This window comes from Chlamydotis macqueenii, chromosome 10 (assembly GCF_036417535.1).
Source record: "Chlamydotis macqueenii isolate bChlMac1 chromosome 10, bChlMac1.mat, whole genome shotgun sequence".
Classification (NCBI taxonomy): domain Eukaryota; kingdom Metazoa; phylum Chordata; class Aves; order Otidiformes; family Otididae; genus Chlamydotis; species Chlamydotis macqueenii.
This window is the reverse complement of record NC_141565.1, coordinates 2,294,015-2,310,037: the sequence shown is the minus strand read 5'-3', so window position 1 is coordinate 2,310,037 and position 16,023 is coordinate 2,294,015. Positions and strand designations below refer to the sequence as shown.

Sequence of the window (16,023 nt, the reverse complement as noted above, 5' to 3'; positions counted from 1 at the left end):
AAAATAAAGATGCATAACAAACTTTACTCCAAGCACAGTTTTCACACACTAAAGATGAGAAAATATTTTGAGATTCCTGAAAGATTTCATTATTGCCAAATTATTTTATGTGAAAGTCTGATCTTATGATGGCAGGCAACAGGATACACCCTAAGGATTTCTGTGGTACAGAAAACAGTAAGATCTCATTTCCATCCTTAGCGAGGTCAATTCATGTATTTAGAAGAAGACTTGGTCCTGTCTGCTAACTGCAAACTCTGCTAGTATTAGCGGCCGTTTCGCTGACTGCTAGACACGCGATCTGATAGCTGGCAATCCTGCCCGAGGAGGCTGTTCAACCAGCCATGGGTGGTTTGGGCCAGTGAGAGAGAAGCCCGCTATACCACCTTGATTAGCTAATCAGCTAGCGCATTCTTTGATAACGATGGGTAGTTTGGACTGATTTGCCACTGAGGTAATGGCTGTCTGCGCTATGAGTAAGCTTTGTTTGTTGTATCTATCTCGATTCTAAATGCAGCATGCAAGCATTCAAGAACAGAGGGAATTTAAAATATTTAAAAAAAAAAAAAAAAGAAACCAGGAATCTGATCTTCCTAGAAAACCTAGTATCATGAGGTCCCATGCCAAACCTATGCCAAATATTCCTTAAAAACATAGAGTAAATTTCTACGCAGCTGTACTCGTGTATCATTTGATATAGACTTCCTCTGCATCTTTGGGCTTTAGCTCCAAAATACGTAAGGCTGCTTGCATTCATAAAACTTAGCCCAGTGAAGAGAATGCTCTGATTTAACACTATATATATATACACATTCTCAAATACACGGAAAGAAAAAAGAAGGAAGAGTACTGAAAGAAATAGCGAAGTAATAAATGATATCTGGGTTTTACAGCACTTTTCATGCAGAGATCTCAAAGCACTTTTTAGGAAAGTAAGTATCACCACGACAAGCAAAGTAAAAATAAATGGTAAGTGAAAGAAGGCATCAATGCCTATTTGAAAAGTGGACAAATTAATCATAAAACATAATCCTATGAATGTCACAAATTTAATATTAAATTAATATTAAAACTGAAACCAGGTTTAGTGAAGAACACAATAGCTTTTAATGAAAACATGAATTTAACAGATGTCTAGCTGAACTGTTCAACATGGACTTTTATTTAGCCTGTAACACTTTTATTAGTTATATTATTATTTTAAAACCTTCTTGACCCCACATGTTAGTTACACATGCTGTCCCTCAAAGGATTATCCATTTAAACTGCAAAATGAAAATACCAAAATGGTCTTGATTCACAGCGTTCATGGAAACATACGTAGCTGAATTTAATTCCTTTGTAGTAATGCTGAAATTTTTCTTCTTTTTATTTAGGTTTCACTAAGTAGAAATATGAACTCTCCTTTTGTTTGGTATAAAATTTTTTGTACATCACTGCCATTACCATGTGTTCATCCATTCACATTACTTTTTTACAGAACAGTGTCAATCTCTTTGAGCCATTATAGTATGTCATATAAACTGATACAAAGTTAACAATATTTCTTCAAGCGTTTTGCTCTCAGAAGAAAGGATGGCAGTGATGTCTCCCTGAAAACTATTGTTAGTAGCTGATTAAGAATACTTAGTGTTTCCCATGAGAGAGAAAAAAATACACATGCCACGGTATATATGATCCAAGCCAAATATCAGTTGGCAATCGTTTAAAATTTCCCATATGAAAAAATTATAAGCAACAGACATTTTCTGGGGGGGAAAAAAAAAAATGTTAATTTGTACCTATGGAACTAGTTTTCCTGGCATGATGACATGTTAATTCTAAGAATACCCGAGCAAATATGAAATATACAGCATGTGTTATTCGGAGATGAAGTTTGCTGAAGGAAAAATGTGGTATGGTTGCAAAAATGAACAACCTTGTTTCTACAGCCATGAAATAAGAGAACAGATCAATAAATATAATTTATGACAAATGAATTCTTTAATGTTTTCTGGCACAATTATTTATTCTTGGAGAAAAGTGTCATTTTTGTCCATCAGCACCCTGCAAGCAAACTCACAAAAGGAAAGTGGCTGGTTGTTTCTGAAAAAATGTCCCTACTATAATCATTCATATTTATGATCTTAACAGCACTTTTGCTTTATCCAGGGAAAACACTAGTCACTGAAAAACTATGTGTAATTTTTCTATTTCCTCCTAAGGTCAAAATGCGAACTTTTATTTCTTCCTTTTGTTTTTTTGTTTTGATGCTCTTTTGCTCTGTTTTGTTTTCGTAATATAAACCAAATTCTGTTTACTGAAATATCATATGATAAATCAGTCTTGATCTTGATGGCTCATTTGAAATATTTTCCAAGTCAATCCCCATATGAATAAATAGTGTCTTGGATAGTAAGTACATAGGTGTAAAAGAAGGAGACTTACAGCCTGCCTTGCCTTGATATTGAACGACTGTCAGCTCATATGACTAGGCAAAACATTTTCCTGTTCTTTCAATACTGCATGCACATAGAGTTACCATGAAGAGCTCAGCCTCTTCTGGCTTTTTTATTCCCTGCACAACCTTCTTTTTCATTCCTTAATTCTTTTGGTAACATTTTATAGCACTTGCTATGGTAAGTTCTCTTGAACTATTTAGGAATTTGTTCCTGCAAGGCATATGAGTGTTTTGTTTTTAAACAGATGAAGAATCTGAGATCCATATGGTGATTTGCCCAAAACAATACAAGGCTGAATGTGGTTCCTACCATAAACCAACAGAATTTTAATATCTTAAAGATTCATTACATTTTATTTAGATTGGAGGTAGGATCAGTGGGTTTCACCAGGTCTGTCAGGTCACCTGACGACAGGTTTGCGTTTCCAAGCGATATATGGTAATCTTACTGTATGGGCATGCAGATTATTTCCTATTTGAGATTTGTTTCTTTACATTTCTTAAAGCACTTCAGCTGTTTTGCCTATACGACTGGAGCAAATCTTCTTTTTCTTACTTACCTAAGTACTATTTTAATAAAATTTCAAGAGATAATATCAAAAGGCGACATAAAAAGCTATTCGAATATGCTTTTTCTAGATGCAACTATAGCTATAGTAATTGCTTGTCATCTTCTTCAGCCATCAGGTTTGGGCGAATGCCACAAGCGGAGAAGGAGAAGCTCTTGGCAGAGATTTCCAGCGACATCGACCAGTTAAACCCTGAATCTGCTGATCTACGAGCACTTGCCAAGCATTTGTATGACTCATACATAAAGTCCTTCCCTTTGACCAAAGCCAAGGCGAGGGCGATCTTGACAGGAAAGACGACAGACAAATCAGTTAGTTCCCTCTGTTGTTGGTTTTTTTTTCTTCTTCTTCTTTCTTTCTTTTGGGTAAATGATTTACCACATTGACAACACATCTTTTTTTAAAAAAAAAAAAAAACCAAAACTTTGCTGTTGGCAGTTGCATATTTCAAGCTGTGTCTGAAACACAGGAAATGTTTTTAGATAGGATAAGTAAACATTATTTGAAAAAACTCCAAGTTCACCTAATGAAATACTTGAAACCAGTACAAGAATTTGAAGGTCATCTTAACCTTTTTGTATTCTCTGATCCACTCTTCCCGTTTTCCTCCTCCTTCACCAAAGGTTATCTTCCACACTATCTGTTTAAGGTGGCTATCTAGCTGTCAGGAACCGGGTGCTATACTATTCAAGCATCCGTATCGTACCGTATTATCATGGCTTATTATTAGTACTAGCTGTACCCAAGGGAATATTCTTTTTCATAAGTGTCAAATGATTCCCAGTACCAACACCATCGCCAGCCTTAACTATAATGCTCATTCTTATGATGCTCTGATGACTTCCGGCATTTAACTGGGTTATCTTGGATCAGATCAGTATCCTGTGTTGGTGCAATTTGAATTTTAGAAAAATGTACAAGAAAATATTTGAAAAGTAAGGAATAGAGATATGTGTATTTGTGGATTGCTTCTGAAACTTCACTGGCAAAATAGCAATCTTCTGTATCAGTGAGGAGGATAAATAAGATCTGATAATTATTGTAGGTTTTAAATTTTGTGACTATTTTAATACCTAAAGAGCAACATAGTTTTTCAAAACCTGTAATTCTTAGTTTGATATATTTTCTAGAGTCACCAGCAGAAACTTTATTGTCAGGATTACAACAGAGGCTGTATTTTATTTCTTTTAACAATTTCAAAGACAGGAAAGAATTTGGAGGTACTTTAGTCCTCCTTTATTTAAAGGCAGTTATAATTTAAATATTGTCCCTAATTCAATTGTACCTCTCACATGAAAACGTCAGATATAGTGGACACTTACAATTTGAGTAACTTCTTACCACGGAGTACATAAAGTTTGAACTAGCATAGTTTATTTATTCTGCAGAAAGCTGATACGCTAACTCCACTTGAGGGTCATTGCTTTTCCAAGTCTTTCTGCAGTTCCCTCTCTATATCAGAAATGTAGATTACTGGGAAAGAATTAATACAGCAATTTGGGTTTTTTAAATGTATTCTCAATAACTGTGTACCTGCACTGGGAAACAGAACAGGACTGGGGTGTGTAATTATATATCTTGTTTACTCTTCTTCATCCTAAAAATGTCACCAGGAGGCCTGCTCCTTTTTTCTGCAGCTGCCCACTGTGCCACTCTGGAACATGACAGAAGTTTGGGCAGGGTTACCTACGGTGCTCTTAGCTTCCATTTTTCAGACGTGTTTAGAAATCTGGAAAGTTTGTTTCTCAGGTCCCAAGTGCATCCACCAATCCTACTTTTGTTCCGTAAGGTTCCATGAAGTTGTCATAGGAATCAATTGGTGTGTGGTTTGCTGCTCTGCTGTGCTGGGCATTTAACTTCTGGGCTTGTGCAACTTGGTCATGTCTTAAAGTTACGCTAATGCGGTACTCATGCAGTAAATACAGAGTGTGCCATCAATGACACTCTCCTTTGTTATGGAAAGTTTTAAAGCCTTGCCAGATTATAATATCGAAATAAAAAAAAAAAATAGACATAGAATTCAACTTTTGATTGCTGCAAATATTCAAGTCTTTAAAAAAATAACACTGAAAGAACGACACTCAGTATTTAATAGTTACAACTTCTATGTCATTTGAACTGTAATGGACTTTGTGCTCTGGAACATCACACTCTGGTATGAGCATAGTTTAAATTGATGTTATTTTTAATGGCTACATCGTCTGCATTAACTGAAAATTATTGGATATGCTAAGTGAGCGTGTCAAAACTAAAATGACTAAGACTCTTCTGGGACATAAAGCGTTCATTTGACATAAGATTCTACTCAAAGAGTTCATCTGAATCTTTATATTAAAATTTTCTATAGCTATTTTGAACTCTTTCTTGATTTTCATCTTCTAATGTCAGTAGGTCAGTGCCATGATATGGTCTTTCTAAAGCACATGTACATGCAAAGAATAGATTACTTTTTCTTGTACTTGGTGCTCCTGCTTAACATTTTCTAGAAAGAAAAGAAAGGAATGACCTACTAAAACGTTCATTTTAAAAGCCTCCTCTGCAGTCTTCTTATTCCACTCTTTTGCATATGTGTGCATATACATACGTACAGATAAGTATAAAATGTTTTTTTTCTGCTGCTGAAATAGCATTATAGCTTGAAAAATACCTTATCCTCCTGGCTTTTCTCAGTGCAGCATGTTTATTTTTTCAATTTCACACTGAAATCTTAGTGCAAGTGGGAAAACAGTGTCATACTCCACACTCTAACTGAATCTCACAGTCTGGAGCTACGTTTGCTGTGGTTACTGTGAAAGTGACAGCGCTAGTTTCACTGGTCTTGTAAGCAGCAGAATATTGATTCAACTAAACCATTTTGAAAGCTGAAATCCTCTTGTGCGGATACTGTTATGACCAAACACTTTCACAGCCTCCATCTGTGGAACTACGGGAGGTGGGAGCAGTAACCTCTAGCTGGCAGGTAGTGCTGAGCATCAGGGGGCAATATCCTCTTCAGAGGGCCCCACCAGACTCCAAAGAAAGTAGCTATTTCCAGTTTCAAAAATTCTATAATGATTTAGCACTGAATAGACTTGAAAACTGGTTTAATCAAATAGGAGTAGAATTTTAGGAGTTCCCAGAAGCTGTGGGACTATGACTCCTATGACTAAGTATAGGAAGGCTTCAGTTATTTTTTAATCTGTTCTGCAGCTTATAGTGAATATAAAAACAAAAGAATGAGCACCCATATGAATGAGGCACTAAAATCTATACTTATAAAGGAGCTTACATTTTAAAAAAATTTAAAATGCATTTTTCTAGTCCAATCATTGGTGTAAAATTCCTTGTATTTTAATTAATTAATCAAGTGTGTTAACAAGCCTATTGATATCAGTAGATATTTGTTCAATGCAGCAATGGACTACTTAGTCATTTACTCTCTAAGGAAAAGATTCTTCAGATAAATTAATGGAATTTTCATTTAACCGTTTCTTCAAAACCAGGAGCTTCTTCTGCATATTCTGAAATAAACTGTTTCCAGATCCTAACAAAACTTTTCCTGGCACTATTTTTCTAATCCGCTTTCAAAATTAATTTATTCCAGTTGAGTTTATTTTGTGGTCAGATGCATTCTTGTGTTCTGAATACTGCTGCTGTAGTTTGTATCATGTTATTTGTGTTTTCTTCCCCATTGACATGTTGTTTGAGTTGAAATATATCCTAACTTTGTTATTTTTAAAGGAATTAACAGCAAAAGGTTAAATTTATCAAATAATCCGTACCACAAAGTAGATACTACTCACAGCACTTTCTAGAAAGATAGACCTTGAAAAAGAAAAAGAAAGTATGTGAAGTAATCAAGATGTGAATATAGAAAGATAGAGTGTCTTTCTACAAAAAAAAAAAAGAATGTATATCATCAGGAGTGCAAACATGTCACTGTACAGTTACTAAATTCTGTTTTATGCAAGGCAGTAAAATTCAGGTAAAAGGAGTAACATCTTAATCTTTTGTTAATAAGCATTTCAAACCTTGAATTCTGGTATTACAGAACTTCTGTAAGACAAAAAAAAAACCCTCACAAACAAACAAAAAAGGCGGAAATAATGGATATTTTTAAATAGTGTCCCTTACCCCCATCTCCTAATTATTAGAAAAATTATCAGCCAAAGTCCTGCGTTTAGATTCAAAGAACATGTAAGAAGTCCTTAAGAGCTACTTGTGCTTTCTGTAAAGCATTTTAACATTAATAGGTTTATGGAGATTTAACCGTTTTGGGTCAACTGCCCTTGATACATTCCTCATAGATTTCTGAGTGTTTTCTAGTGAGTTATAACACTGTGTGCTACTTCAGCTTCTCAGGAGTCAAGTATTCATAGAAAGGACATTTGAAAGTAAATTATCTTTTCCTTTTATTTTTAGCCATTTGTTATTTACGACATGAACTCTTTAATGATGGGAGAAGATCAGATCAAGTGCAAGCATGTGTCACCGCTGCAGGAGGAGAACAAAGAGGTAGCAATTCGCATTTTCCAGCGGTGCCAGTTTCGCTCAGTGGAGGCAGTGCAGGAGATCACGGAATTTGCCAAGAACATCCCAGGTTTTGTGAATCTTGACCTGAATGATCAAGTAACTCTCCTGAAATATGGGGTCCATGAGATCATATATACTCTCCTGGCTTCTCTGATGAATAAAGATGGAGTTCTTATATCTGATGGACAAGGATTCATGACACGGGAGTTCCTGAAGAGCCTGAGAAAACCTTTTTGTGACTTTATGGAACCCAAATTTGAGTTTGCTGTGAAGTTCAATGCACTGGAATTAGATGACAGTGACCTGGCAATATTTATAGCTGTCATTATACTTAGTGGAGGTAAGTGCTCTCTTATTTAATATGACATTTTATGTAGTAGAATCGACACTTTTAATTCCTGTCCAAACAGGAAAGTACTCAGCACTACAGGATGGAAGTGAGTTTATTTACACATAGTTGTTTATTAGTTTTCAGCTTTCTTGATGTTATTTGCCTTTTTTTTTCAGTTTCAGGCAGAAACTGAAAATGTAAATGACCTGATATTAATGATGGAGCTGGAAATGCCCACCGAATCAGCAGTTCATTTAATTAGAAAACAAAACCAGGACTATCTTTCTGAAAACAGGAAGGGTGGAATTTCACTGGCAAGAGCTTCTAAAAGTTAAAATTCTGCATGAGGGTTTTTTAAACCTGCAATTAGATTATGTGGCTTGCTAATTGTACACAAATAGTTTTGACTCCATAACAATTCCAAAATGTATGTGGCATTTGGCTTACAGGATTGTTATGGTGTTTTGTTATTGTTGTTGTTGTTTTCATCTGTGCAAGGTTTTGTTTGCCTCTGAAAGAGAGGGGGGAAGGAATGCATTTCTCAGGAAAACTATGATCTCCAAATGCCTGAGAAAAACAGGCATTGTGTGTCTGCTGTGTTCAGATTTCCTAAGCTGCTCTGTTTGTATTAATCTTTATGCATTATGCATTGAGCAAAGCATGACTCTGAAAGCCCAGGTATCGGACTACATGCGTTCTAACACTTCAGTTAAAGAGACACTGAATTTTCAGCTTTTTTGAAGACAGTCAGTATGTTCTATCTGATTCTGAGGCAATGCGGCTACTATATTTTGTGAATTTGCGACTGCTCTCCAGATTTAGTTCACTTAGAAACCTTTCCACTGAGAATCTGAGATATCAGATGTACATTTCAGGTCACATTAAAGATCTTTCACTTTGGCCAATACTGTCAAGCTAGTGATGTTGCACAAAGAAAATTTTACCCAACTGATTGGTGTGTATTTTGGCTTAGGATGGTGCTGCAGATATCAATGGGAGGAATGTGCTGAATGTTCTGAATTCAGCTCCTCCGCAGAGCAAGGCAGAGTATTTTGTTATTAAATTATGTTTAAGCAATCAAACATAACAACCACATGCTATTGTTCTAAAACAAGCATTCTGTTGAGAGTGCATTGTTATGTATAGCTTCATTTAAAATCATGTACAATTACTTCTGGCATTGTGCTTCATTCAGTAAAAATGTGGTATCACAATCTGGTTTATTAGACTAACTAAATCCACTTCAAAAAAGTACGTTCCCAGAAGACATTTTCTTGTGTAAACCTTTAAACACAACGACCCCTGAGGACTCTGAATTAATTCAGGAAGGGAAACTATGTTACTGGTATATTTTCGGTTGGCTTTGATGGGGAGGAGAAATTATACAAGCCTATTAGGGCACCACACAAAACATGCCAATATTTTGCATTTTCTAATATAATGAAATTTGACAGATGACAAACAGGCCTCTCAAAATCCAGTCTTAATTGAAAAAAGGGAACTTGCAATCTGCAAAGCTAGGCCTGCTATGCTTCAGTGGTTTTGTTTATATTAGAGGAAATAGGCATGATGTAACTAATCTTACATTTTAGATCTCTAGAGGACAATGATCCACAGAAAAAAAAAATTGACTACACTGAACCAGATTTATCAGCAAGTCTTTTTTTTTTTAAGAATAATTTGTAAAGAGAGATCTGTAAAGAACTACCTGAATTTTAGTAGTTAGTTCTTATATAACTCTGAAGCAAATTTATATAAGTATATAAATCCACATAAATATATATCAGTCCTTTCTAGAAAAAATCTTTAAGTTCTTATCACAAAGATCTCTCACTATCTTTATTCAGAACCTTTTTTTTTTTCCAAAAAAGCATGATAGTTATTTGAAAAAACTGAGTTTATATTTTGAAAACAGTTAAGCTTTACTGCCAATTACAGAATGGCTTTTATAATGGAATTTACAGTCAGATATGAAATATATTGAACTGTGGGACTATAATATCTTGTGTGGTATGGAACTGAAATCCTATTTTTCAGATGTCTCAGATGCTCTTGTTTCTGTAACAGCGATGCTCTTACGGAATGCAATTTCTGTAAGAACTATATGAATATTGAACCAGGATTATTTCAAAACTAGTTCATATTACCTCAAGGACTATAATAGCTGCAGGAATACTGTAATGTTTAAGGCACTTCAAGAAATCCTGCGTGCAAATATCTTAAAAAGAAAACTGGTTTGTGAAACAGAAAAAGTCCTGGCCAAGCGCTCTCATTCTAAGCGAATCTGTCATTGCCTAGTGAAATTAAGTTAGTTCTGCTCGCTCCATGGGTGCTGCCTCTTATGCAGCTCTAAAAAGGAGAGAGGGGAAAAAGAAAGATAATTCCAGCTGGAACACTACATGTAGAAAGCTTTTCATTGTCAAGTAAGTATTTGGAACTTGCCGTAAATCCTATAAAACCGTTCAGTCTTTTGATATCAAAACAGCTGCTTTTGCATTATATGTAAAAATGCAAAATGCCCATATAACAGTAATAAGAAGCTGACAAATTAACTGTAATAGCAGCAAAATGAAAGTACTCCCCCTTCCACAGTCAGTCATTTTATTGTTTCTGAGCTGCTCAGTGCAGCCTCGCTCTGTCTCAATGATTCCACACGTTATTCTGAACTCCTTACAAAGCTGAAGAGTTGTTCTTAATGTTGGTATATTGTGCTTTAAAATGGAACTGTAAACGGCAGATGGATTCTAATATTCTGGATTTAATGCTGATGAGACAGGGAGGCTGTGTGTGTGAGCAGCAGGATATTACCTTGATTTTACAAAAGAGTTGCTTTATGCTATTAACAGCAATGCCAAACTCCCATTACAACATTCTTTTACTTATGGTAACTTTGAAAAATATGCTTCGGTAAAAAGAGATTTGGAAAACTTTTTTCAATGGGATATTCTTCCTCCCTGTTGTACTCCTCGGCCAGCAGTGACTGCCATGGTATACATGTTAAAGAACTTGAAGCATCTTTAAAAATATTACGTATGCCTGAGCTGAAAATGAAGTCTGTCGTAAGATGAAGGTTTAAGGAGAACAAGTTGGATGTCTGTGTTTTGGCAGGAAAGACAATAGCCCAAGCCTTATTGGGATAATCCACATCTATAAACACAGCAAACTCACCCAAGCAGGCTGTTGTCAAATAAAGAAAAAGCTCAAAAGGTAATTTTGTGGCATGTTTGCATATCATGGATGGACTTGAACTTTTGTATATCTTCTGTAGTGCTTAGGATAGTGTTTGGAAACTGTAGTGCAAACATGCAGTCAAACCAGTATTTGAATTCAGAAATGTTGCTACGTTCACTTTTTCTGGTTTCTGAGAGTGTTCTTTGCAGTAAACTTTGAGCCGTGAATCACTGCTGCTTTGTTTAAACACTATATTCAGTAATCTTGATACAACCTGAGATCAGCAAAATTTGAAGTTTGATCACTGAATAGTACCGAGAAACAGTTCCTATTTGACTGCTACACAAATCCTGCTCTAGCAAACCTGTTAGAACCGAGAAATCAGACCAGGAACCGCAGATAATCACTGTGTAGTGACAGTCCTGGTCACTACAATACACGTCACCGCCTCGGAAGAAAAACCTCAAACTGCTGAGTCATATCTGCCTCAGCAAAAGAAGTAGCGCAGTCGTTCAGTCAGCCATGGTTTTGCCTGTTTATCATATTAAGATTTTAGAATGTGTATTTAAACGCAAAATGCACTTAAAGATATTAATATGTAAAGGTATGGGTAAAGGCATGCAGATGGCAATTGCATGTGTGAGGAACAGAAAAAATTGTAACTGTTGTTAGGAACAGGAAAGAAGCATCCCAATCTGTAAGTGAATACACAAACAAAATATTTTTCCCTGAGACAGTATAGAACATCTACATGTGGTATCTAAATGTGATACTCTCTTGGCATAGTCTGAATGGATAAAAGGCAGGTTGCAAGCAGCACATAACAAAATCTAAACTACAATCAACAGTCTGCTGTATCAGAGAGGTTTAAAGGTTGTGCCCAATTCACTTTTAGTTAGCTCTTGCCTTATCATTTCAACTCTCTTTCCTTTGGCCTTCTGTAACCTAATTTCATTATATCATAAGAATATCCTGCTACAGTCATTTGGTTTTGTCTTTCACTTCCCTCATCAGTTCCCTTTGCAGTTTTCTCTGTCAGCTTTCAAGCAGCAATTCTTTCTTACTTAGCCTCCAAATGCCTCCACTACAGTGTCACATCTAGTTTACTCCCATTTCTGTTTCTTGCTGTTCTCTGTCTGTTTTTTTTCTCAGCACTTACTGTTACTAATTTCCTTTGTAGTTTTGGTGGTTTTTTTTTTTTTTTACAAGCCACATCTATCTGGAGCTCTTTACTGCACAAAATACACCTTTTGGTACAGTGACCCAGTGAGTCTGGAGCATATACACTTAAGAGCATCTTAACAAGCTGAAATACACCATAATACCTGGATGTTAAAGCTGTTGCCTCTCATTTCCCCCCCCCTTTTTTTTTTTTAATTTAGATAAGTTTCTTGGAGCAGAAACAGCATTTTCCTCTGTAAGAAATTTTTACTGAGAAAGTATAGCAAACTGTCAACACCCAAAAAATAATGTCCGTATCCTGAAGTTCTCATTCATGAAAAATCTCTCTTGCCTTCAATGGGAATTTTCCTTCCTTTTGAACTGGCTTATTTAAAAATAACATCTGATGATCTCCTAGGCTTTTGTCATAGTCATCTTTTCTGACTCCAGTTCCACTGGCTCATTATAAAACCATTAGACTGGGGTTTTCATAGGAGCTTAAGGATTTTAGGCACTTAAGTCTCCCTGAATTTCAATTGATGTCAGGCACCCAAATTCGGGGGGCTCGTTGGTAAGTTCCAGACTCAGTACTGATCTCCTGGGTTTGCCTCCTGGACTCTACAGTTGTGCTGGGGACCATGTTTGAACTGGGTTTTACTTCTGCAAAACTCACACCCTGAAAATTCCCACCATAAAAGAAGCAAGGGGCATACGGAGATTAATCTCAGAGGAAATCAAGGCCACAGTCTTTGTGCTTTTGGATTATTTTTTTTTATATCACTGTACACTGAGTCATACCCAGCTAGTTCAGAGTTCATCAGCAACACAGAAGTAAAATTTAAAGCTATCGCAACCCAAAGACAGAATTATTAACCGTTTTGAAGTACTGAAATTTGGGAAGTTTCTGGAAGATATAAAGAAGGCAACTAGATTTTTGTAGCACATGTAATGCATTTGAGTAATCTAAAAATAAATATCTAAAATTTATCCAAAATTCTCTAAGTATCTTTTAAAAATTGATTGATAATATTGCCAAAGGAAATTAATAAAAAGGAACTGTTTGTTTGGAGACAATTTTCTGCTTGCTGATATTTACTTCCAGACTTTCTGAACCACATTTTATGGTATTATCGGTTGAATGGTGTAAATAAGTGACCTCTGCCAGACAAGCACAGCTCATTAGCACTAAATACCAAATGGAAAGAGTGGCCAAATGGGTCACTGAGTCCAGGCACGTACACCTGAAAGCAGTCACTTCATAAAACCACTGTCAGGCAAATATCAAGCTCCATATTCAAACTTGCCGTTACTCCTGTTTCTGAAAAGCTATCCCCAAACTTCACCTCTCCGGGAGTTAACTAGCCTTTCCTAATCAGTGACCCACATGTATTCATGCCCTGTGTATACTCATTTGTTTTCATGCCAACTTTGCCTTTTAGTTTACACTGCAATTTTTTCTCCGTGAAGTAAAACCCCAATGTATTTATAAAGAGCTTTGTTTTCTTTCAGCCTTTTTTCTAGTGTACAACACAAGCCAAGCTGAGTTAGTAGAACTGGATGCACAGAAAGGTTACTAAGATCACAGGAAATAACAGCCTGCTTTAAAAATTCTTAATATAGATCAACCTCTTGTCCTTTCTGAAATGGAAATATTGCCTTAGGGAAGTAAGTAATGTAAGGCTAGCTACAGGCACTGCTTTTTATTGATCAACCTGTGAAATTAATTTCATAGCTACACAGCAAATGTTATTGAAATTATTGACTGTTTTTTTCATGGAGTACTCTGATAATCAGGATGTGTTACCTGGTATAAAGTAGTCTAGCAGTAACAAATTACTAGTGGTCGTTATCATATGTGAGAATTTAATAATGTTAAGCGACTTCATTAACTTTCATGGCTGTAGAATTAAATAATTTATTACCTCAAGTTAGAAAACAAATGTTACAAATGATGTTAAATAATAATTGCTACCACTTAAGAAGGTATTTGAGGACAGACAGAAAGAACAAAACGGCTATTATTATGAAAGATAATAATGGTTGAAAAAGAAAGATTTTTGCTTCTTGCCAAAGAATAAGATATGCCAAAGATAGTCCTGGACTCTCACAGCTGTAGCAGTGCAAGTAGCTGACTTTGGTTGTAAACATCCATCCCAGATTCCTCCGTATGGAGGAGAACTCTCTTGGCATGAGCCCAGCAAAGGCATTTTCTGTACAAGCTACGTCTATCAGTCCTCCGCTACCACAAGCATCTGTGGCTAAGCTGATGAGCTGGTGCTAAAAGCTATCATGAGACTTCTTAATAGCAACTGGAACTTGAGTGTGGAGAAGAACTGAACCTATGATTTTTAAATCTCCCAGGTTAGTATGACTGCAGAAGTAGAATTTATGCCTTTTTAAAAAAATGTTGATAGGTTAACATACACCTTAGAAGGAAACATTTTTAGTGGTAGCAGCTATATGCAAATCCATCTGAGTATATGTTGATTTTCCAGCAGTGAATTACCTGATACACACTGTTTATCCCCCAACTGTATCTCACTCTTCCTTTCCATAAACACTCCAAGTTCACAGTGGAAAATGCATTGTGGTATTGTATAAACCTGTCTCTGTATCTGCACCACATAAATGCTTGAACTGTTTCTCAGACTAGTTCCAAAACTTCTTTGAGCAAACGCTAGTAAAAATCTTACAAATAAATACATTAAAAAATTGTCAAACTGTTAGCAGGAAATGCCATATGTAAATGCTTAATATACTAAGAAATCTTTAATACATGAAATCGGTGTTCCTGTATTCTTCATAAGCTTACAACTCCCTTTTTTTTTTTTTGCCTAGATCGCCCAGGCTTGTTAAATGTGAAGCCCATTGAAGATATACAAGACAATTTGTTGCAAGCTTTGGAGCTCCAGCTAAAGCTGAATCATCCGGAATCATCACAGCTGTTTGCAAAGTTGCTTCAGAAAATGACGGACCTCAGACAGATTGTAACGGAACATGTGCAGCTGTTGCAAATAATAAAGAAAACGGAGACAGATATGAGTCTTCATCCACTCCTACAAGAAATCTATAAAGACTTATATTAATGACCATAGTACTTCTAATCCGCTGACAAAATGTATGTTCTTCAGATTGCACTATTTCTTTGAGGGAAAACTTTGCATACCTAAGAAATTACTGTGAAACAGCATTTTAAAAGAGAGAGCTTAGTATAGTAGATCTATTTTATGCATATTGTTTATAAAGACACATTTACAATTTACTTTTAATATTAAAAAAATATCTATATCATGAAATTGTTGACAGTATTTTCAGAAATAATTTTTTAAACTATCTTATTTCTTAAAATTGCTTGTCCAGTATGATTGATGCTTCACTGAAGTTGGTTAAGCATGCGGTTAAATTTTCAACTTAAAAATAAAAATATTTCTCCTTAAACATTTCTAGGGAAATGTTTTAAGTATTATGTTTGATTTTGTGCTCCCAAGGCAGCAGCAAAATAACAATAACATTGAATCACAGATTAGTGTCCCTTCCTATGAGAGCTTAAAAGGCAAAAGTTAGAGATGTCATGTCTGACAATATTTGTGCCTACCGTAATATAATTTTACACTGATAGAGCTCTGTAAAGATGTCTTAGTGTAGTAAGAATCATTTGTGGGCAGATCCAAAAAATAGATGCTATTTCAAGAATTAATTAGGAAATATGCACTGCTCATCGCTCTTAGGAAGCAGAGTCTTTTTGATTACTCTGCTCGTGCAAGTCTGAGGCAGGTGGAGGCACGGTGCAGCTGTCTCCGCCACGGCCCCCAAGGCACGTGCCACTGCAGCTAGGGCTA

General features: G+C 35.9%; 1 protein-coding gene across 1 annotated transcript in view; it reads left to right on the top strand.

Annotated features, from left to right (window-relative positions):
• PPARG (peroxisome proliferator activated receptor gamma) overlaps positions 1-15,480 on the top strand; it is a 57,978-nt gene extending 42,498 nt beyond the window's left edge. Inside the window, exons 5-7 of the mRNA XM_086755324.1 lie at positions 3,121-3,320; positions 7,411-7,861; positions 15,023-15,480. Of these exons, the coding sequence (XP_086611450.1) occupies positions 3,121-3,320; positions 7,411-7,861; positions 15,023-15,270 (899 nt within the window). The 3' untranslated portion in view covers positions 15,271-15,480. The remainder of the gene's footprint in view (positions 1-3,120; positions 3,321-7,410; positions 7,862-15,022) is intronic.
• The last annotated feature ends 543 nt before the right edge of the window (positions 15,481-16,023 follow it).